Consider the following 25,113-nt stretch of genomic DNA (forward strand, 5'->3'; position numbering starts at 1 on the left):
CTGTAAATGGCTCAAGAAAGTTTTAAGTCAATACTTGTGCGTGAGAGTCCATTGGTCAGCTCTGAGGGGGGGGGGGCACTGTAAACAAATATTATTTTTACATTTGGCCCGTCCTGGTAAACCAAATGCCCGCCCACAGATGTATGTCTGCTGCCGGCTCTGAGCTGCACAAGTCATGTACACTGGATTTTCAAATAACAGTTTGTCAGCTGCTTTAATGCCCGCGTGTCAAACTTCTCAAGGATACGTAAGCCAACCTTCAAATGTACAAAGAGGCCCTAGACACCTGAGAGTCAGTCTCAAAGGAAATTATATAAGAGGGTGTCAGGAAAAGTCTACAATCATGACAACACACCATCACTTTTTCTGCAGCAGTACAACTTCTGAACTGCAGTGCTATGCAACATTTCTGCAACCCTCCTGTTGGCACATACGCGCTAAGCTTTCTATCACTGATAAGTGGTTTTGTCCTTGGGGGAACGATGGACCATACAGCTGGCCAAAGCAAGGTCAAACTCTCACTGTGTCCATCCTATTCTCCCAGAAGTGCTGCTGCAGTGGTCCTGGCTTTTAGAGGGCACGTGTGCATGAGATAATAATGCTAGTGCACCATGTCTGGAGTAAACAAGACATTGGTACAGAAATGAAAAAAAGAGATGCAATGTTCAAAATGATGAAATGAGCTGCAACTGTCAGGCTCACAAGCGTATGCGTGTGACGGTGGTGTGGGGGACTGGGACTAGAACGAGTGCTGCTATGTCTCTTGATGCGCCAATCACCGCTTTAAGATGCAAATATATTCAACTCCTGACTGACAGCTCCTCATGCCATACGCTGTGAGACCTTCCGCCGAACATGTTTCTCTCTGTGTGCTTTTTTTTTCTGCCTGTCTGTCTCCCACATCCTATCTCTTTCTGGGGAGCAAAGCAGCCTGTGTTGGCCAAGCACTCTGAGTGAAAATAGAAGCAATCATTTATTCATCGATTGAAACATCAGAAGACTAAGAGGCAGTGGGGGAGTGGGAGCAACAAAGAGCGGGAAAGATAGACTGGCTGGAGGATAAGCGAGGGGAAAAAAGGGCTTGGGCTGGGGTGAGGGAAATTGAGTTAAGATCAAAGGAGAGAAAATTGTTGAGTGAACAAAAAGAGGACAATTTTGCCTTAATAAGAAGACATCACAACCTACAAAAGAAATGTCAAGTGAGGCAAATACACAAAGGGTTTTTTAAAGTCATAATACTTTCAGATGATGACATAAATGCCGTGCAATTTCAAAGACATGTTTAGCAACTGATGAATTGTTTTTTTTGATGAAGGCCTGAGGGCCGAGACGTCATCTGAATATGAATCAATACTGTGCGCTACGTTTTTCTTTTTAGCAACCAATAAAAGCTTAAAATATTTCATACTTATTGTTTGTCAAGGGGAAGGAACTCAATGGGATGCTAACTCCATGTATTCAGACGTAGAAAATCAGCCCTTTGCCACAACAAAGCTCAAGGATGCTAACGTTAGCCACTTTAAGCTAATGGTCTTAAAAGACCAAGCAAGGCTGTAGCATCAAAACCCCTACGTTTAGTGAACTGAAAACAGTTGACATGATATTTTTTATGAATTGTTTCTCATCTGTAAGGAAGGATTTGTTTTTTCTTTATAAAAAGGGTTAGGATTAGTGCATATGTGACAGTCTGTCAATGCTAAGTAGGGCTAGGGCTAGGGTTAGGGTTAATCTTTTCCACCAATTCTACAAAAGAACATCATCTTTCTGCAATCTTAATGACGGATGCAACAAAAGGCAGGAAATAAGAGCCTTAGTTTAGATGCTAAAGTCCATACGCATAGCCTGCAGTGTGCACATGGCAGCTTTTTTTTAGGCAACAATCCGAGCAGCAGATTTCTCTGTTTTATTGACACGAATCATTAACTATCTCATCTCAGATACAACATATGTCCAGCAAAGCGCAAAAAGAGTGAAAGCTTTTGTCCTCTGCAAGGCTATACATTAAAACAGCATTATCCTTCACTAGCAGTGGGGGGAAACATGACATGAGACAGGATTATCCTCTATAAATAAAAAGAACTCTCCCTACTACAGGCGCATGAAGTGAATTGAAGATAGGAGGACCAGGTTTCCAGGATACAATACTCGATACATTCTGTTTTGTTTTTTTTTACTTCTGAGATGTGAGCTAGATAGATTCATCCCACGCAGTCCAAATAAACAAATACATAGACGCAAAATCAGTGCCAACAGTTACAGTGATACAAGAACATTTTAAACGGAAAATAATTGCAAAGAAATAGAAAATAAACAAAACAACAAAGATATATAAAGAAGCAGGAGAAAAGTAAAGATCTTAGCAAATCCTCAAATCCCAAAGGTATTCCACCTTGTTCCCCCTCCCATCCCTCCCATTTTTTTTTGTATCATACAGCAAAAGACATTCAGAAGAGCAGACCGGAGTGATAGAAAACACTCATGCAAAGAAAGCCTTTTTCACACATAGTCACTAACACAAGAAATTCATCTCAAACAACAGCGCCGTCAACAGTCAGTGCCTTCAGGTCTTTTAGAAGATGTTGTTATTGTTGTTTGCTGTTTCTCTACAGACTTTTGATTTGCTACTGTACTTGATAAAAACGATATGACAGAGCGTACCCATTAGGCCATCAGGTCTTCTGACTAGACTGACCTCCCACTTTTCTGTCTGTCCATGGGACCCGGGGGTCCAACAGTTTATTAACAGCAGTGTTCGGTTCTGGACCCCCGTTGACCAAAATAAAGTTCAGCTGGGAGGATTTCTACAGAAGAACCGGAGCCACAGGAATGAGCTTAGGTTGATACTCCAAAATATAAAAAAAAAGGCGTGATGATATTTTTTTTTTGGCATCTGTTCTTATTCTTTTACATCTGATATAATAATCTACTTTTACAATCATTTTCTATGCAGCAAACAATTAAAGAGTTTCATTCCAAAAGAAAATACCTCTAAGAAAATGATATAAAATAAAGTCTACTATGTTTTAAGTTATATTAAGACTTTTATATACAAAACAGTCCTGTTTTATTAACAATCACCTAGGAATCGGGGATCTGAACGATAAAGCATTTATTTTTTGTAACACATTTTGGAATGAAACACTTTAATTTTACTTTTATTTTCAGTCTCATTATGCACATTCAATCCATGTTGCATTCACTGTTGATGCACTCTCTCAGTAAAAGTTATTTTATATTATAAATAGAATGGTCTCGCCATAGTCTTTTTCTTTCGCAGATATATTTTGTATATACGGAGATCTCTACACAGACAATATGTATTTATGTATGTAATCCATTTTTCCACAGTTACAATTCTTCTGAGCGGATAACGTGGAAGAGTGTGACATTGTAGAGAACCTGGTGGCCATTGTTCCAGGCATAGAGAGCTCGGTCACGCGGGTTGTAGTCCAGCATGGAGATATGCGAGTACTTATTCTGGAAAGCAATGTCGATGTACTCGTAAGTAGAGGAGTTGGTGGAGTAGGCGTAATACACCTTAGTGCCTCCAGAGTAGCCATTGGTGACGTAGAGCGTCCCACAGATCATGAAAGACTCGCCGGCACTCCTTTTGGGGTGGTTGGTGGTCCAGCTTTTGACGATCTGCAGCGTGTTGGGGTTCAGCTTGCTGAGGACGATGTTCCCTGCATTCTGGTTGGTGGCGTAGACTGCCCAAAGGCCTCCCTCGTCCACCATCAGGTCGATGTCGGAGTGGCCGCCCCAGGCGTAGTGATATGCATTGTTGAAGCCGGCGTAATCGAGCTGCCGGGACTTGCTAATGGAGGAGGTGCGGAAGTCGAACTTGATGATGACGTGGCTCTGGAACTTGTTGAAGTAGATTGAGCCGTTGTAGACCACCTGACCTGTTCCGGACCACGGATGGGGCAGCCGGTGGGACGTGAAGTTATCCGACGTCATAAAGTCCTGCATCGACTTGTACTCCCGCACAAAGCGATTGTTGTGGTAGCCATCCATATACCAGACCTAGACATCAGGAGCAGAGGAAGAAAGAACTATTGACACCAAACACAGCAGCCCCTTAGAGATAAGACAATAAACTGCAGATTGAAAAGTATTTTTGTTTTTTTCATGGCTGAGGGAAATGATATACGAATGATTTGAATGACATCCATGATAAGAACTTATTATTATTTTAAGGAAAGGTGTCCTTCCTTATCTCCTTGAGCAGAAGGTACACTGGACCACCCTTTACCAAAGAAAAGGAGATAATGCTATCCCAAAATTCCTTGCTGCAGCAACATTTTATGTGACACCCCATTTGTAGTCATCTGTCTTTGCAGTTTAAGTCGTACACTATGGATACATTTTAACATTCTTCAAGCAGGAATGATTCTGTTTGAGAATTAATCCTTGCTTGTACAGCATTGAGGTTGTCAATGTACTCATTTTATGAGTTAAAAATACAGTTCCTTTATAAATAATAAATGAAAACACAAGACCTTTTGCATTATCCTTCATATCTTTCCTTCACCTCATGACGTTTTCACACGAGGTCAATGAACAGTGGTTTAGAGAACACATAGCAAGTATTCGACCACAGCCCTTGAATCTTCTTAGCAGAACAAACACTGAATAAATCAAATCACACCCTCAACAAGCATCCCACTAAGGTTAGTGCTGAGGCTTCCTCAAGGAGCGAAGGAAGCTGGGATCCGGCAGCTTCTGAAAACAAACAGTCAGCATGGCAGCCCCAGTGTGGCATGAGTCGGGCCCCACAGGGATAATGCCCATCATTCCAGATAAAAGCCCCGTCTCAGCTGCTTCGACCCAGCTTCCTGTTGGCCCCTGCGGTGGTGGGCAGAGAGCTCTTAGCCGGCAGCTGCTAGAGACTCAAACATTTCCTTAGTCTCACAGGGACTATACTTCAGGGAGACACCTGAAACCCTTCCTCTACCTGCTTCCATGAGCCGCTGTGATTGACTTAAAAAATGATTCATATCAAGGAACCCAGGGAAAAAAAAGGCAAGGTATGGAAACCAAAAGATTAAAGGAAATGGAGCAGAACTGTCTGCTCCCGTCAATTATACTCACACTTTTTTTGTCCTGCCCTTTGATAATGCAGCACATCTTTTTTATGTTCAGTTCAAAATGTATTAGTTTCTACAAAATAAAGTTGCCTTCAAAGTATGCTAAATATAATCTTAGTCAGCAGTAAGCTTTGCACTTGCTGCCGAGATCTTCTAAAATATAAATATTAAGCACCCCGTGTTGTCACGACATTCAGCCCAAGGAAGCAAACCTCAAATGTACTGTACTGTACTGCTTGCTATTTCCTCCCATTTGACATTAAGAATTCTGTCTCTTATAAATGTGCCTCATACAGCTGCTAGACATATAGATGACATATAAACTTTCACTTATTTCCAACTCCCTCCCCTCCCTTTTTTCCACTGGGCATCTTCCCGTTGAGCCCCTCTAGATTTATCCCTGCCATTTCCTCTAAATGTGCTTCAGTAATGGAAGCAGACCCTGTTATTTAGCCAACAGTCGCACCACTCCGCATTCACAGTGAAATCAGACGCAATCAGCTGATTAAAGGACAGTGACCAATTAACAAAGACCGTTATTCATTTTCACAGTGAGGGTTGACCTTCACCTACAATCAAGGCCGACTCCTACTTAGAGTCAGGAAGCTGTTTGTGTTGCAGATCTGGAGGTGCTCGTCTCTTGACAGACCGTCGTCAAGATCAAATGTTTACAGCCAGTGTGATTGTTTTCACTTTGACTTGTCAAATGATGTCCTGCTGCAGTTCATGAAAGATTCATCTGCAGATAATTATTCACAATATCCCAAGCCCAACTTGAAATATTCAAATTGCTTGTGTTGGTTGACCAACAGTTTAAAAAAATATAATGATATTCAGTTTACTATCATACTGCAGAACATTGTTTCCCAATTTCTAGACCTACTGATCTCAATTTGTGTGTACAATTCTTTCAGTCATATATTGAATATTTATATACTTTTTTGCTGGGATTAGGGTTAAGGTTAGGGATCTCATCATTTATCCCATACTTTTTGCTAACTATGTGCTAGCATTAATTTATGCTTAACTTAATTCAAAAAGTATGTTTTCTTAGTGTACCACCACAAAAAACAAACTTCCCCAGTTGAATACGCACATTAAGACAACTCATTTGATATTAAAAGTATTCTGAAATGCTGTTTAATTATACAAATTATCTAATGCCATTGCAATAGATAGTTATTAACCAATAACCGTTGGGATACACGTCTGTGTTTTCATGTCTATACTTTGGAATTGTTTATTTCTTATTTTTATTTATAATTATTCGCTATGCCTTTCATTGTATTATGCTGCTGCAACACAAAAATGTTCCAGTTGTGAATTAATAAAGTTATTCTTATCCTATCTGAGAATTTATATAAATTCTACAGCTATATAATTGACAAAGCTAGTAGAATACAAACTTAAACTTGTACTTGGTATGTTGTCTTTCATAGTGTTCTGAAAGTATTTCTGATTCTGAAGAACATGTTCTGGAATAAAAATACCCAAACATCTTTTCCAATGAAAGAACAGCGATGTAATTGCCGGATAGGTCTATGTATTCAGGACACAAGTAGCTTTGCAAATGTTTTGCATGATCAAAATAAAATAATTCCATTCGTGATTCAAATCAGAAACTTTCTGATCAAAAATCAGCAAAGGGTAAAAACTCCATGTCAGCTTATGGTCTGATGGTCTGCCTGCTGCACATTAAACATCATATTAGGACGTGCGTATGTCTCAAACGATACATACCCGCGTATCTCCTTCAGGTGCCAGAGGGTCGGTCATCCAGGAGCCGAACCTGGATCCAGACGTCTTTATGGTGATGGGATCACTGATGCCCGTCAGCTTGCCACATGCTGGAAGGGAAAGTAGTGAGATGGAAACATCCAGACCAATGTCCATGTGGGTATTTTAAATCTATTAACATGGATTCACTTTAGTTTACTTTAAATCAAAATGAATTTTCCATTAATATTTAAGGAGTCCAACCCGGTACTTTTCTCTTTAAAAAGTGTGATGTTCGGTTCACAGGATGCTTATTATTCAGTTCACACATGCTAATGGATGTTTTACTCTCTGTGTGGATGTGTGAGAAAGTAAGAGGAAGAGGGAACAGAAGAGGGAAGCTGCTTCAGTGTGCTGCTGTGTTGATTGTGGTGATAATGTGAATTTAACAAAACTAAATCTGTGTTATGTTACTCTTTTAGATTTTACGACATAACAAAACCACTACAATATTTCCATTTCTTGTGGCATTGGCAGTTTTTCATGGAGAAAAGTAAAGTAGATGATTTTGACGGTTCAATTTTATTCCATGAACCTAATGAGTCGTTCTGATATGCTAATTTAAAGAGTGGGACTGTGACGGTGGCTCACTTACGATTTTCATTAAATCTTTCTCTGTGAAGCATCCATTTACCCCTTAGTACAACACCCATCATCACTCTCATCATCACTCATTGTTTTTATCATCTCTTTCATCCTCTTTGTTCTTGTGAAAGATCCTTTAACTTTGTCAATGTTTTTTTTTTACTGTCCTTCATTTATTTCTCTCCTTCTCATCATCTCATCTGGTCCGATCTACTTCTCTTACATAATGAAAACCGAGTATAATGAATGTTTGTGTGTCTCCATGTGCAACATATGTCGTGCCTGTGAGTGTGTGTGGGCATCACACCTCAGCATCGGGCTGAAAGACAAACACACGGTCACATGAGCAGCATCTACTATTCTAGTGGGGGTTGAGTCCTTTACGTAACGCTCAGTGGGATTAGAGAGCGCAGTAATACATTGATTTATTTATTTAGTTCCTCTAATCGTGCCCTCTATCTTTAGATCAAACTATTGCAGGCTGCTGGGGAGCCTGCTGATGGATCTCAATTCTCGAGATGTCCACAGGGTCTAATCCCCTTTTGGCCTGAATGTGCCTGCTCCGAAGCAGCGGGCCGCGCAAATGGAAAACTGAATGTCAAAGGGGGCTGACATAGGAAAACAGCATCAGTCTTTAACCTGAAATAAGGATTAAGATATAGAATGAACACTTAATTCCTGAGGAGGATGAATATTTTTGTATTTTGTTCATTTAAATGAAGTTCTATTTTTTTGTTTTGGCTCTCACTTTCTATCAGTTATGATAACATTGTACTCGCCAAAGTAACTGATGAGGAACGCTGCAACTATAAACGTATGATAAGACGGCTTATAAACCTGATTATATAAAGCACTTTGAGTTAAAACCAATTAGGGTTAGACACCCAAAATGATTGTTTTCTTAATTAATTTTTTGATCGAAACAGAAAATACTGAAAGTAACAGCCTATTCTCTTTAAATGTTCCATTTCATTTGACTAACTGTACAAAATGCAATGATATTCACTCTACTCCGCCATCTTTACTCCATGACAAGTATGATAGCTGAAAGTATCATAATTGTACCATTCTTTTTCCTTTTCGTTTAGTATATGTTTGCCTCTCCCTAGTCTTGTTTAAATGCTTTGAAAGCATACTTTTCCTACTGACTGATGGAGTTCACAACATTTTTGGGCAAATTTAGAACACTTTTACTGTTATTACACACGAGAGATTTCTGTATTTCTCTGTACCCTTCTCACTGGTTTGAAGTTTAGCTGGAAAATCGTTCCTTCATGTAAATGATATAAGCATATTTAGTCACTCATATTTATTGTTGTAAAGAAATAGTTCTTGGGGGTACTTGAACCTGTGTGAACGTCTTGTCTGACCAAGATATCAATAATTAAAAAACACATTAGAAATGAACTAACTCGATTGTGGGCTGTCGTAGAAAGGGAAATATTGATTGTGTTCTTTGAGAAAGATGGTTGCAGAGCAGGTAGCAGAGGTGTTTATGTGCTGATTTTCCAGCTCCATTCATCAGCGTGTTGGTGTGAAGGGACTGGATTTGCCTGAAGCTCTCTGTACAGGGGCAGGACACGGGGTGATTTATTTATTTGATTATTGCCCAGCAAGCTGGCACGTCCCCTTGATCGATGGCCATTGTGTCCCAGCAGCCGGCGGCCTGTTAGGCACAAAAAGATCTTGAAGGACAGCTCTGCAGGGACCTCAGTTACTCTCTTTCACTTTCCCTGCTCGCCTTCACTTTATCACTCTTCCTCCTTCCCCCTTTACACCTTCTATCAACTCCTCCTGCCGCTGTATTTATTATTCAACACTGAAATTTCCCTGGCCCTCTTTATTCCCCCCCCCAGTGTTGATCTTCTGATGCAAATTTGGCTAGTGACCTTCTCAAGATTAATCTCAATAAGGGGAGTGTAGTGGAGTGTATTTGTGTGCACTATGCATGAGTGCCTCTATAATCATGTGAGGATGAAAGGAATAGCCACCCTCTGTTCTGCCTGAGCCAGTCCCTCGCTGGGTGACCTCGCCTTTATCTCATCTGATCTCCCACACACACACACACACACACACACACACACACACACACACACACACACACACACACACACACACACACACACACACACACACACACACACACACACACACACACACACACACACACACTCCCACAGTTCCTCGCTCTCCTATCTTTTGGCAGCCTGCCCACTGATGTTAGCAGCGACATGTGCATTTAACTGAGAGTGAAAACACTAACAAAACAGAGGGTTATTGACGGCAGATGTGATGTTATAAAACAATTGAATACTTTTAGATAAAAATAACAGATGTAGTAAGTGGTAGTTGAGATTAGGATGTCTATCTTTAGTACTCTACAATTTCCGTGTCTCGACTAGCTAAATGAACAGTAGGTTTTGCTAGAGTTTGTCCAAAAATGACTTTCTTTCATCGTGCACTGTGAATAATTTCAAACAGGGACACAATATACCCGTGATGTGCATCGTGTAAGTGTCTCTGCTCTTGTAATATATCTTAGTCACTAGTGTGGGTGTGCATCTATTAGCACTGTGGGCTGTGACAGAGGTGTGAAATCGAAAGAGACTGAGACAGGGTCTAAAAGCAAAGATAACTGCGATGGGAACTTGCTGTCAGCAGCTCTCCTTTCTGTGGGCTTTCCATTGCTGTGTGTGTGTGTGTGTGTGTGTGTGTGTGTGTGTGTGTGTGTGTGTGTGTGTGTGTGTGTGTGTGTGTGTGTGTGTGTGTGTGTGTGTGTGTGTGTGTGTGTGTGTGTGTGTGTGTGTGTGTGTGTGTGTGTGTGTGTGTGCATGTGTGTGTGTGTGTACCTGTGAAATCGTGTTAAACACCTCATACCTATTCATGCATTTAAACACCACATCTATTTTCTCACAGGGAGACAGATTTGTGGGACGCTACCAAAGATTGATGCAGACTTCCACATTACAACCCACATTTGATGAAGAGTTAACAGGTGGGCCTTGTAGGACCGTCGCTAAAGATTATTGTCATCATTGACTTAGGATTTATTTGATCAACTGTCATAAAAATGTCAAACAAGTCTATTCCAAATTTCCAGAGTGTATTGTGGTGTCTTAGTCACAGTTCCTAGAAGCTGCATGTCTATAATGCATTATAAGCTCAATCTTTAGACATTATATTACATTTATAAGGCTTTATAACACACATTATGCATGTGTATAATCCCTCATGAGAACTTATAACAAGGTTAATGAAGTAATTTCATATAATGAGTTCGGTATGATGCTTACCCTAACCCTAACACTAACCCTAATACAGATTTGACGTGCCTTTGATGATAATTGGAAATATTTTACATTTTGACATTTTACTTGCAGCCATTAGGTCCCTGTAAATGTGTTACAGTGTCATACAATTGCTAATAACCTTAAACAGTACTTTGATTGGACTTAAAACTCCTAAAAGGGTTGATGTTAGACATTATTCCATTTCCGAAACATATTATTTTTATCCCGTTATGATACATAGAGCAGTTTTGTTTGTCTTTATAACGGGCTAACGTAAATTTGGTAGATCAAATGTTAGCAGTAAATGAAGACTCTGTTTTGACCTTAGTATAAAGGTAGAACACTATAAATGTTGAACTTATAATACATGTGATATTTTATAGAACTTACTATAAGTTGTCATGGTTTTCTATCAACATTTATTTCTTATAATGTATTATGAATTAGCTTATTTTGCATTACACGCCATTCTTCATACGTGTTACTGGGTTAAACTGATTTGTTTTGTTGGATATCAGCAAAAAAACTCCAAAAATCTTCATTAACCGTTACATAAACTAACACGTTTTCATTTTAAAGGGCTGGAACCCATACATGTTTGATCGTTAAATGAATTAGAATTGGTTCAGAGAAACTACCGATGATTTCAAAGTGATCTAACTCCAGTTCTATGAGCACATGCATACTATACATCTTTAATGGACTTGGGTCAAGTGTAAAATGTTAGAGTATACCGATAACAAAGTCTGTTATAAGGTGAACTCGTTAAAATAAACCATAGATTGTGAATGGCGGTTGTGTTATAACTCTGTGTAAAGTGCATTTGAGATCTAGAGTATCTCAGCCACACTTAATGTTCCTGTGAAGTTCTGAATTGTGTGAATATGCCTGAGGATTCCTTTCTGGCAACTAACAACATACTGTACTACATGTCAGTGGGTGTGTTTGCGCATGCACATGTTTGAAGCAAAGTGTGTGCCAACAACTTTCTGTGCCTACCTAATTTTTGCATGCATGCTCGGAGTCTCTCCTCAAGATTTGACACTCTGTTGTGGAGCTCCTCGTAGTCATAGGCCCCCATCTCCTCCTGAAGTTCGCTTAGAACTGACGTCAGATTCTGGACCTCCTCCTTAAACTGCAATACCAATTTGGCATCGGCTTTGTACTCCTCCAACACTGGTATCAACGGTCTAAGCTCCTCCATTTTCGCTTTTATGGCCTGAAAGGATTAGAATAAGCTCGGTTGAGTGTCATGCGCGACAAAAGTCCATAAAAGAAAAAGAAAAGAAAAAAAAAACACCTATCTGAAACTGGCTACTCTGACTCTATCCTGCCTCTCCACTGACCTGACCCCCCGGTTTGTGTCTGTGTTCAGTGTTTGTGTGTGAACAGCTGTGTTTTGTACGTGCAGGTGTGTGTCTGAGCAAACAAACCCGTTAAATATTCTCCGCCCGCTGGTACGAGCAGAGCAGGTGGCTCCGTCCCCTGGCAGTGACCAGCCGTTTAAAAAGCAAGCCCTCGGTACACCGACAACAATTGGGAAAGCTCTTTATTGGTCATCATCGTTTAAAATGCAACATCGTATTAAGGGTTACATGCTTTTACATGTCACACACAACAAAGTGTCTTGAATTTTACGTCTGTAGTTTTACGTATAGATTTGTTGAATAACCAAATATGCATAGACAAAAGCCAAAATTAAAAATAAAATAATTATAACAGCAATTATTATTAATCATAAAAAGGATAGTTATAACAAAATAATAAAAAAAATGTTTTTTACGTTTGAAAAAAGCTTTTAAATGGAAAACTTTGACAGCAGTAACATGCAGGAAGAGATCAGTGGTGGGTTGGTTTGGGAGAAGGGTGGGGTTTCTTAGTCTTAATGATGCTAAAGGTAAATTAACTGTTTGACGCCCAAATGCTCTCAGTACTGTGGCCCAGTTCAGGGGAATCTGGAATTGACCTGCCTCTTCTTCCCTGTGGCTCTCTTTACATGTCTTAAAGTTAGCCCTGCAAGCAAGAAAATGACAGACTGTTGACAGGAGCTTGAGCTTGCTAACCTTGCTAACAAGACACACAAACGAACGCACACACACACAGTATTATGCACATAGACATGTTACAGAGAATTCCATACATGCACTGAATATGGCAATGGTTGCATGAGGTTTTTCGAGCATGCGTTGGTGATAACACAAATGTGTTATGTGCAGTTAGGTGAGATGATGCTAACACTGAGGCGTGCTGCGGGTGAGAAATCAGGGAAACTGGAACAATGCATTGATTAGCAGCAAAGAGGGCTGGGTATAAAACTGCAATGCGTTTTTGGTACTTTCTGAACTGTCAGTAGCAAAGAGTAACAAAAACATTGAAGTGTTTTTAAAAGGCGTCAATTGTCTCGTGTAATTGGTCAACTTGTTTAATTGTTCTTTGATTTTAAAAGTAATTGTTCAGCTGCTTGTAATTGGAAAGCATTTGAGAACTTAAATTGTCAAATGAAAAAATGTAACCATTAGTCGATTATTCAATTACAAATGGCAGCCCAATGATCGTCAGCAATTTTTGTTGAAAAAAAGAGTAATTTTTCAATCAAAAGTGCCCCATTTTCCGCAAAAATAATGCTTTTTAATTGTGGAGGTTTGCTTCTCATCTCTGTTTTAGGCTTTGGTCAGGGAAACCATAGTATTTGCAGATGTCTCCCTGTGCTTTGAGAAACAATTACTGTTACTTTTTAATATTTATATGGGTTAAAGAGTCAAGAAATCAACCAGGAAAATAGCAGCATACCGTTATTGATTTGTGGTCCTAATTGGAATTTATGTTGGATTGTTAGAGAGAAGGAAGCAAAGCAGCACTGGTTTCAGAACATTACAAATGATACCCCACCCTAACTGCAAAACATCTTTATAAAATGTTTGATTGGACAGTAAACCCTCCAAGAAAAAAAGGGTCAAGTGTCTACTCTTGAATCAGATTAGATTAAGGATGCGTCTCCCATGTGCAGATATCTTGTTGGAACAACATTTCACCATTATTGATGAATTTAGCTTTATTAAATATCCTTATTTTCAACAAATTTAGAACTCCATCACATTGTTTTCACAAGAGAGTTCACTTTATGTTTCCAATTATTGAATCTCTTATATTATGCATGCATTATGGATCTCTTGGTATGGTGGTATGTTGAGTCCATTTTGAAACATCTCCACAGTGGGAACACAAACACAGAATGGGTAGGGCTGTATTAATGGGCTACAGAGCAGCTATGAAATAATGGAGGTTGGGTCAATGGCTGAAGATCTGTCTCCGTACCTTGAATTGCTTGGCGATGTTCTGCTTGTGGTTCTCCTCCACCTGCCTGAACTTGGTCTCCAGACCACGGAGCTGTACCTCCATCTTCTCCACATACTGCAGGTCCCTCTGGGTTCGCTGGTCCAGGACCTGGATAGACTGGGTCATGTTCTGGACCTGGGGCCATATGGACACATTGGACTGAGTTAGGAGAAAAATCTCTATTTATCGCAGTTAATAAAGCAATGAGATGCAGATAAAATGAAACAGACTGTCAATATGTTGTTTTGGCTTGGCTTTCTTCCTCCAGTGACTCACAAACCCTGACATTAGGCCAACTAGGCAGGGGCCTCAGACACATGGTGGAAGTGTAGAATGCATACTGTTAAGACATTTGGTTTTTCCAAAACAGTTTTGGTCCAGAAACACCAGAGACTTGGCACATCTTCTATTATTCAGGAAAGATCTGTTGATGTCTGTATTTTTTGGGGTTAATCACTTAGTATTTGGGGATTAACTCAATCTTTGGGTACAATGTTTTCTACTTCTGCCAAAGAGTTTTGTTTCTGGCTTGGTGTGTTTGGCTGTTTGTCTGTCAGCTGGATTTCGGGAGATCTAGCTACTACCAGGTTTAAATGAAACTTGGTGGGAAAGTGTTGCATGGGTCAAAGATTAACCCATTCAATTTTGGAGAAGATCCAAAGCACAGGGCGGGAACACATTTTAAATTTAATGAACATCACGAGGCATTTGTGCTACATTCATGTGGTGCTGGAATAATCACAGAAATGTGTTTGCCTGTTTTTTAAACACTTAAAGCAATTAAAAACAACACATTTTCTTTTGGTTGCTCATGTTGTTTCCATATTGCTAATTAAAGCATATTTCCCCACAAGTGGAAAAATGGAAATAACTTTCTAATTCGAAAAATGGGACCATCCGAGGAGCACATGAATGCACATTGTTCTTGGCAAAGGTCCGTGTTCTCCAATCGCGTCCTAGTTTCAAAAAGGTTTTCATTTTGTGTAAATGGGTTAGCCTTATCTTCCAGTCTATGTGAATTGAGGCAGATTGCATCTTTAGATCTGTTGCTTTGGGTGTGTGCAGGTACAATAGAAACTCACAGTGAGTGAGAGGCCTCCCATGATGCATGTTGGGTTTCTAGGGAGCTCATTAGAGCATGATTCCTAACCCGACGGGCAGACCTCAAACACTGGTGAGCTTATGTGTGTGCGCGCACATGTCTTGGCGTTTGAAGAATTGTCGGTAAAAGCAGTAGGGGTGGCCATTCTGGGTATTGTATGACTTTGATTTCTGTGGCCAGAGTTGCTGAGGAGTTAAGCAGTAATTACCTTTTCTAACAGCTGCCTCAGTTGTTTGGTGCGGGCATCCCGTGAACACATGGACTGCTGGGGTGCCACCACAGTGCAGACACACCTTCCCTCACTATCTTGGGCTGAACTGTACACCTGCCACGACTCCTCTGGGTTCGCTGGCAACACCTGCACACAAGCAATGGTTAAACAGAAATGAATATAATTTTTAAAAAGCACAAAAGGACTAAAACAGCAAAAGCAAAAACACACACCCTTGCTTTTATAAAGGAAAACGCAGAGGTCACTTGCTGCTATTTGCCCATTAAGTAAAGTGTGTGATGCTAAAGCTGCATTGCATTTATCTCCATCTGGATGCCACACACTACCAGGCTCCACCCGTTTTGCACCACACAGAGTATTCTGAAGTCACACAAAGGGAACATGCAGCCAATCGAAACAGCAGAGGCTACTACCATTATTCAGCAGGCTGACGTCAGATAGAGGGTTTTTTCTCTTCCAGTGAGAGTAACCTGCTGATCAGTTGAGACTGAGTGAGTGACATTCATCACTGCATCAGCCCTTTAAAAAAAAAAAACAGGACAGAGGGGCTGATTGAGTCAATTAATGAGAAAAAGCAACTTTACAACATCCAAAAGGAGCAACCATCACTGCTGACAGTCAGCTGCAACGCTTTCTATCAAAGGATGTGCTGACAAGACAAAGAAAAATCACTTTGAAGCTCCTGAATTGCTATCAGTCAGTACTCTTACACTGGTTGCTGCCAAAAATGATTAGAAATAATGCTTAAATCTTCTCAAAATGAAACATCTCATTCAGGAGTCAATATCAGCTAACTACTTTTTACTGTCTACTTGCCTTCAACATCTATTGTTCTAAATTCCAGTGCAAACTTCCACTTGACAGATCTGTGACATTATTATCCTGGCACAAAGACAGCTCAGGATATGCCGGGAGACTCACAGAGAAACAAAGAAACGCTTCATCTTGACTCTACAGTACCTTGGCTTTGAACGCCTCTCTCATTCACAGGCTGTGGAGGAAAGAATGAGGACTCCCGATTATTAAGACGGGGGGAAAAGATTGCCTGGACATTTTGCACGTCAATCGCCTTATTTTCCACCATGGATCTTTCATTCATATCAATACCAGAGAAGAAAAAACGACAGATAACTTTCCACTTAGTGCAGGCTACTCATATCAACAGGGACATCAGCCCAGTGGCATCTGGACCCACAAACCCAGAAGGGAAATATCTATGATGTCTCTCCAAGTATTTATTTATTTATTTTTTTTACTTCTGCATGCTTCTTGCAACATATTACATAACTCCTCGTATTGATGAACCAAAGCCCACTTATGTTTGAATTTGAATCTAATTGCAACATTCATTCAGGATATACCCAACCAGCTGCAGGACACATGCCAAACTTGCGCACTTACTCCTGTACTCCGGTCTGGATACCCTCCCTGTGCCGCCGTGAGCTTTGTGGTGTTGAGCCCCACCAAAGAGGGGAGGGTCTGCGACATCCAGTTGGTGATCATCGCCATGGTGCTAAGCACGACGCCGATCTTCAGCAAAGGCACCGACATCTTTGCGCGTTAGTTGGACTTTTTTTTCAAGCCGTCTTCATTCTACAGACTCGGGTGAGAAACAAATCATGGTGCCCAGTGCAGCTTGCTGTTTCACCCGGGACTCCGGCTCGGCTGGTCTTTTTTTGGACATCTTCAACAAAGCACGCCAGTCGGACGCGAGAGAAAACGACCTGCCTGGAGGTGTCGGGACGGGGATTAAAACTGCAGCACTTTCTCCAGTGAAAGAATGGAAAAGATCAGCTGCAGCAAACGTCCTCTGGATAGCTCCTCTGCCTGCGTTGTGTCCCGCACACTGCTGCCTCTCTGGTTCACCGTTACTATGTCGTTCACGCCCGACGGTCCGCCTCCTGCCTCGGTGCGCTCTGTGATTAAGTGCCACTGACTACTCACACAGGCGGCTCCAAATGGATGAGAGGGAGGAAGGGGGAGGTACTACGGATCTATCTATATCGCCAGACGCAATGATGTCAGCCAGGTTTGGGTATGTTCGTGGTAAATTCTGGGATTGCGCGTGATTCGCCCATAGCCGCCTGACACCGGCTGTCCCCTGAGGGAATGACAATGAGCAGTGCGGCTGAGGTCGTCCCACACTGAAGCTCAGGGTTATTATTTATAGCGGACAGTGACATGTATTTCTCTACTGCCCCGAGAAGGACATGGGACTCTCTATCACAGCTCCGGATCAATGCATGCAGCTAAAACTCGTTGACACTAAACTGAAGTGTGTGACTGCACCGTGCACATGTCAAAATGCACACACAGTTGTGCAGAATGTCGCATTTCAATGACAGAGGAGTGTGAGGGCTCGGGTTATGTTTTATTGATGGAATAGCGGATATATTGTGCTCAAAGTAAGGGAGAGCTTTCCATTCATGAGACTCTGGCGCCATCGTGTAGCTGATTTGGGCGTTGCTGGAATCTCAGTAAACTGTTTTTAAATGCAAGGAAGCAGAATAAAATATGAAAAAATATGAAAAATAACTACCGGAAAAAACTAAAAGAAGACCACTTGACAATTTCCATTTACGTAACATTCTATAACTCTCATGTTTATGCACTAAATGCTTAGTTAAAAGACTCAAAAATGTGTTTGTGCATTGGCAAGTGCAGTTTAATGATGCATACTTTGGTATATTTGAGACATTACAAATAATTCATTTCCACAAACGAGGTCATCAGCCGGCCTAGAGGCTAATGCTCCAGACCACGGGCTAAATTGCCGCCCTGCATGATGCATGAAGTCCCCAGATTCAGGAGTGGCTCTGTGTCCACAGCTATTTCTGTCAGCTCCATAATGCATTTTTCTGGTAAACTGAAAGATGGAGGAGTGTTTGCACTCACTGCACCGCCATAAATCTCCACTGTCTCCTTCCCTATCTTTTCTCCCCCACTTTGTTATGACCTTTGAGGTGAGAGCTCACAGTAGTGATGGCTCCACAGATTACTGCAATGTATCGGCAGGGGTCAGCTCACCGCGGCGCGCTGCTGTCTAGAGTCCAGTCTGGTCTTCTTGTTTAATACATGCAGTGGCCTTTAATGCCATTACGTTTAAAAGGGTACAGCTAGTGTTCTATGCTGCTGTGGATAGCCTAACATTTGGTTTTAACAGAGGTGGAACAAATTATCCCCAACACATCATCAGGAACACCTCAAGTGCACTAATAAAAGACACTTGACTCAATAAAAAAAAATCAATTAACCAATCAATGATCAGAGGACTGATAATCAAGAGTGATTCATGGAGAGAGTTGTCAATTAAAACCACTAATTAGAATGGCACTACAACACTTAGAATTCTGTGAACGGGATCATACATACAATACAGTTTGATATAATAGCCCTGCATAAATTAGACTGTGAAAAACAGGTGTTGATTACAATAATCACTATACAATATAATGAATATAATTTGGAGAATGTGACGTGTGGCTGTATCCTGTAGGTCTATTTTCAAAAAATGCCACTTTAAAATAAAAGCAAGAATCAAACAAAAGTGAGACAAATGAGCTGAACACTGCATTACAACCTACCAGCTATTCCAACAGAGATATTTTTCAAGAATGTTTGGAAGCTGCCCTAAGTTCTTTTGATCTAACACCTGTTCATTTTTTGGGATGTAGATCTTATTTATTTACCTTATGCACACAAATGTAAGTTAGGTGAAAGGTGTAGACGTGCCTGGGGGAAAACAGGCAGGCCCATTTTTTATATATTCTACATAAATGTGATTAGAGAAAGCTTCAAAAAATAGTCTTTCTGACAGGGCTATTGTTCTCAAGTGCATTATATTTAGCAGGATCTTGGAAGGTATGCATTTAGTAGGATAACAAAACTGAAACACTGCAGTGTATCCAGTGGAAAACATTTTCACAAAGCAGCAAAAAATCATTGTTCTAGCCCACAAGTGAACTACAAAACACGGCCTATCTCTACCTACTCCTCTTCTGCTCGCCTTCTCTCTCCCCACTTGCTTCGTCGTTCCACCAACCTTACTGAATAATAAATAGCTTCAGCCCCAGCTGCCATGCGTATTGCATTTCAGCTCAACTCCATCTCAGTTTCTCACATAAAACAGGATTGATTCTTCTGTTTTCTAACATTAAAATTCTAAACAGTTTCCAAAAAATGTCCTTTAGCGGAGTCCTCATACTTTCAACTTGAGATGTGGATGCGTTGGCAAAGCAGATTCAGTTGTTTCCTATGAATTAAAAGCTTTTAAAAAAAATCTTAACTTAAACATGCATGCATTGAAAACCTGACCACGTGCGGGTGTTTTACAGGAATGCTTTGCATGATGATTGTTTGAGCTCTGGCATGTGGGTTACATGGTGTCAAGGGTCGGCTATCGCGGCACCATCTGTGTTGTCAGGTGTCAGCGAGCTGCTTTAGGATGTGGGCCTGGAGCCATGGGGGTGCCACTAGGTGAGGAACAGATGCCCATCTGCTTACTATTCTTCTCGGTGTGAACACCAGGCAGCCGCCAAATCCTTCAGCGGAGGGGAGAGAGGTGAATAAATGTGGGTGGAATTAAAGAGGAGAGTGTGCTTCTAAATCAGGCCCCTCCTTACTCCCTGAGCCAGATGTTAAGAAAAGACTCTCAGCTCCCCCCACACTGTCTAATACTGTGTGAGACTTTTGAAGCAAGGTGGTTAATACGGTCATTAAGAGACATCGTTGTTCAATATCAAAGGTCGAGGCCATGCTGCCCGGAAGGCTTTTTTCCCTCCTCATGAGTAATATGGCAATAAAAGGCTCTCTATCTCTCTGGCTACACCTCTCACTTTTTATATCTGTCTTCCAGCTGAGATGTGGAGAGGCCTGGCCCTCCTACAGTGAGATGTACTGTAGGTTTCTATAGCAGGGGGCTGTATAAATAGAGCCTGTCAGAGTCTCTTGTGTTTCTGTTCTCTTGGAAGGGAGCAGACAGGCGAGGCTCTGGACTTGTATTGACTTACCTTCAAACAGAAGACACAGGCCATCGAAGAAACCTTGTCTTTGTAACGTGGGCCCCTGACCCACACCGTACAAGCCCCGACTGTCATAAAACCCAAAATGAAACACGCTCTCTTTTCCTCCCACTCTGAGTGATGGCTTCCATCAATCAGTGCAAATAGCCCCATTGTTCCATTGTGTCAGCATTTTTGTGCACTCTGCTGCTGCACTCTACGTCCAGTTCAGATTACAGGCTTACACATTACAGGCTTCAATACGCAGCAGTAATAACAACTGTGCAATTCCACATGGATGTTGTTGAATACAATGTTCCCCCCTCAGCCCACTGACACTTCTCATACATTTGCTGAGATCAATTGCTGGCATTTCTGTGTCAAGGCAAAAAATGACATCAATATTTGTGTCACACATTGATTATCAGGGCCAACAGGATTTGCAGGCAGTAACCCACTTTCAACACATTTTATTGAGTTACTTGGAGTAGAGTACATTACAGATACTCTGGGAACAGAGATTAATTTATTGATAGTACCTCTCTTGCACATTTAATTTTTTTTAGGCTCCAATTACCAACCACAATTGGATTCACACAAGAGTGAAGCCCATGAAATATGACTCTCTGCTGAAGCAAGGGGCAATTAAATCATCACATTTTTCAATCCGGTGGTGGCAGGGCCTTGTAATAGCCTAAATAAATTCCCTCCTTCACTCTCTTCCACACCATGATCCTGTCTTTGAGAATTGATAAAGGCAAGAGTTTAATGCAACACGAACTATTGCATTGCTGCAAATTGGCCTTTCAGATAGCAGGAAGTAATCCCGGTAAAGCATCACATTTTTATTGATCAGTGAATTTGTTTACTGCTGCTGAGCTGGGTGGCTTTACATTGTTGGACTAAATGTTCTTTTTCCCCCTCACACAAGTCACAGTGTGGTCATTGAGCATGCTCAAAACACCTTCTTTGAGACCTTGCATTTGATTGTGGTGTCAGAAAGACATCCCATAATACAACAAGGGCCTTTTTTGAGAAAGCTACAGGCATCATATTGTATCAGAACAGTCCTGCAGTTGATTAATCGACCATTCCTAATGAGGAAATTGACATATCATGCAATAATTCCCCCTATATCTGACATCCCGGTGGTGGGGGATAGCCTACCTGCTGATCTACCGTCAAACACAATGTATCCACATCATGTAATCCCAACCGTTAATCTGTTTAAACGGGGGTAGAGGGCTAATTCACGGGGACTCTTTATGCGAGGTAACCGGGTAGTCTCCCGGTGTATCTGAAAGCCAATGCAACGCATTTTTTATTTTTTTTATTTTTTTATCTTCTTAATACAGAAAAATGACGTTAAAGAAACCTACTTGGGTGAGTTCTGTGCCCATGAAGATGAGGAGAATCAGAGTCAGGAGCTTGTTTGCAGGCTGCATCTCTTGCCTCCGGTGTGTGTGGACCAGCGGTCTCACATGCAGATCGAGTCCCTTCGCGTCCCCCCGAACAGCAGTCCTGTCCTCCCGTTGCAAATCGCTCAATTCTCTCTTTTTCTCCTACAAGTATTTTATCCCTCAGCAACCCAGGAGCAGAAAGCGACAGATGTGTTTCACGGAATCGTCTCTGTGCATATTCATTTCATATCGGGAGCCTGTCTATCCGTGCCTCTCCCCTGCGCTCTTCTTCGTGGCTGCACTTATTTATCGCTGCGACGGACTGTGCTGAACATCGGGATGAAGACGCGCAAACACTGTGCTATACACTGCTGTGAACCTTCACTCTGATATTGCCAAAAGTTTACCTCCCCGCCTCAAGCTGCCGTATAATCTCTCGATGAAAAAATGAGAGTGACGGCGCTGTACATGGAGCTGAAAGCGGAAGTTGCATCGCCAAGAGAGGGAGATTTAAATTGGCAAGCAGACAGGAGGGGACATGCATTTCCAAGGTGAACTGCTGTTGGTGTATCATACAAATGTGCCTCATTAAAATTACTTATTTATTTGACTTTATTAACAACAACTAATTGAAAAAAACAGTTGATACAAAACTAAAAAAGATAACAGCATGATAGACCCTACATCCTAATTGGCTCATGCACAAAGTACTTTATGATGCCATATCTATTCCTTTCAGAATTCGCTAGAATAGACAGCTCCCTTTTCATGCATTATTTAATCTTCTGCAGTAGCATCTTGCAACAATGCAAAATCCTTTTTTGTGGTTAGATTTTTTTTTTTCTCGACGGCTTTGAGAAAGAAAAATCGAAAAATGACAATAACAAAATCGTCAGTAGTAGAAGAAGCCTACAAGTTATTTTACAAAAAAGTGATACAAAACTATGAAAACACTCATTTTCAGGGGAAAGTCTAACTTTAATATTTGTAAGTATAGATAATAATTTGTTCTTGTTCATATCATCCTGTTGTACATTTATATTGAATACAAATACAATGTAGTACAAAGTACTATATTCTTATCTGAAATGTAGGCAAATAGAGTATAAAGAATGAAATGAAAATAATTAAGTGTACTCAAACTGAGTGTCCTCGAATGTGTAACTCTCCACCAATGAAAATCAAGCACTAGAGAAAGGCCCTGGATGAAAGTTAATAGGATGATGATTTTAATTATTTGCCTGATTAGACCTCGTCAGGACTGTGTGGGCTTGTAGATAATTTTATTGACACCCCCCTGACCCTCCTGGTAATAATGTTGCACTTGTAAAAGCAGGATGGATTGGATTTTATCCTTCTTATTGGAGTCCTGTGACCTCATGTAATTCCCATTATAGCTCACCTTCCACAACTTCAACGTGACCCATGTGGCCAAGGAAAACAACGTTCTAATTTCTTGTCCTTTCATACATACATATTTTATGGGTGTGTGTGTCAGGTATTGAAGAATGCTACCTAGATACGTATGCGCTCTCTAAGGGCACTACAGTATCATTAATAATGTCAACAACAGGCTCTTAATTGGGTGGTCATGTGGTTTTGAGGCTGCTCTTCTCCTGCCTGCCTGTGACTGTCTGAACCACATTATATGCTAACAGCTCAGTGGCCTGTGGGCAGATTCCCAGATAAAATAAATTCTCTTTTGGTGACAACAAGATGCATAAATAGGCTTGGTAATGCAACCAGGGGGATTTCATATTTGTATTCTCTCATTTGTACTCTCATGTGTTTAAGCAGATTTTGGCTCGACTAAACAGAGGAATACAAGGTCAGACTGCAAAAAGGTTTAGGGGCTGACAGTAAGATAATGGTTTTCAGAATAGAAGGTCAAAGTACTCGTCTCCCAAGCTGATGTTCATGAGGCAGGTGCATGAAAACACAAACGCATGTGTGTTTGTGTGCTGCTAGCATTAGTGACAGCTATGAAGATCTGCTTATGGGGCCGTGGAAAGAGAACTGTGTGCAACTAAAGTGCAATGCTACCGACACAAAGAGGAACATTTGTTTGTCGGCAGGAGCCCTTCCCTGCGCAGCGGTACACAGCCCACACACTGGACAGCAGGAGACACCTCTCACTGGCACCAGGGCCAATATTAAAGTTTTCTGCTGAAGCATGAAGCCACTAAGCACAGTGGACTCTTTGATCATGCTTGAAGAGCTGTTCTGTTATTAAGAGTTGCCAAAGCAAAGGCCTTGTGCATGTGTTTGTTTGTCTTTGGATGTTTAGTGCGTTTGAAAGAAGTCACCGAGCTCCTGTTAGATTAATTAATACATCATAGATTCTGTCATATTTTTAACTTGAAGGTTGTGCAATAACAATAATCCAAATAGGGTGAGAGGTTTGATTATTCCGTGCACGCCATCTCCTCACTTTTTAGTCTACTGATACTAGCAGACAAGGGATTGTGATGTGAACAATCAGAAATATGAAATGATGGAGAACCACTGAGATTTGTAGCAATTCAGTGAGAAGATGCTGTTCAAACAGAGCAGCTCCAAACGGGATGTTGATTTAAGTTGGCAGTTAGAAGGGATATTTCTTCTCAAGATTTATTTCCTTCCCGTTGAGCTAATATGTAAATGACTGGATTTAGTAGTTCCTTGTTTGCATGCAGATGTATGTAAACTGCCTTCATTGCAGGTACATCAGAGGGGAAGTCACTCTGAGCGAAATGCATGTGCTGCCTTAACGCTCTGCAAAGTTGCATTGAATTTGTGAGGTGACTGAGACTAATTAAACACCCCGATACACATTCTCATTTGAGAGAGGCCCAGTCTTTTCACAATTTCTCCTTTTTGCACGGCATATGAGTGTGCATGAAAGAGAGAGGCAGTGAGAGACGCTGAAAGAAAGTGAGTAAAGCTCCACTTTAAATTTAGGTCCCAATAGAATTGGTGTCTTTCCTTTCAGGCACGCTGCCATTACTCCCCCCTTTCATCACTTTTGCTCCCTCTGCTCTCTGCAGGATTGATGCTACAGATAGCTATCAAAGATATGTTCTACACGTCTCAGCATTGCAGGGTGTGTTTAGTGTGCTGCAGGCCTGGTTAGTATGGGTCCAGGACCTTGACAAGTTCTGTGCTTGCAGGGAGAGCTCCATAAAAAGTATGAATTGACTTCTCCCTGCGTGTTGATCTTAAGGCAGTATTAATGAATTGGATAATCACTCTATTGGCATTCAGCCTTCAGACCTTTGGAGGATAAAGCCTCAGTGCTGTACAGAGAATAAAAAAGAAAAGAGGCG

The 25,113-nt window shown here is 41.1% G+C and overlaps 1 protein-coding gene across 2 annotated transcripts; it reads right to left on the reverse strand.

Annotated features, from left to right (window-relative positions):
* Positions 1 to 1,888: 1,888 nt before the first annotated feature.
* Positions 1,889 to 22,286, reverse strand: olfm1b (olfactomedin 1b). 2 transcript variants are annotated; one of them, XM_063890146.1, is made up of 6 exons: positions 21,788 to 22,286; positions 15,385 to 15,534; positions 14,054 to 14,209; positions 11,738 to 11,957; positions 6,828 to 6,934; positions 1,889 to 4,023 (listed from the first exon to the last, which is right to left on the reverse strand). In XM_063890146.1, the coding sequence occupies exons 1-6, from the start codon at positions 21,851 to 21,853 to the stop codon at positions 3,349 to 3,351; spliced, it is 1,374 nt and encodes a 457-aa protein (XP_063746216.1). In that variant the 5' UTR covers positions 21,854 to 22,286; the 3' UTR covers positions 1,889 to 3,348. The 2 variants fall into 2 exon arrangements, with proteins under 2 accessions (XP_063746216.1, XP_063746215.1); XM_063890145.1 differs by lacking the exon at positions 21,788 to 22,286 and adding an exon at positions 16,810 to 17,493.
* Between the last annotated feature and the right edge of the window lie 2,827 nt (positions 22,287 to 25,113).

This window comes from Eleginops maclovinus, chromosome 8, assembly GCF_036324505.1.
Source record: "Eleginops maclovinus isolate JMC-PN-2008 ecotype Puerto Natales chromosome 8, JC_Emac_rtc_rv5, whole genome shotgun sequence".
In the NCBI taxonomy this organism is placed as follows: domain Eukaryota; kingdom Metazoa; phylum Chordata; class Actinopteri; order Perciformes; family Eleginopidae; genus Eleginops; species Eleginops maclovinus.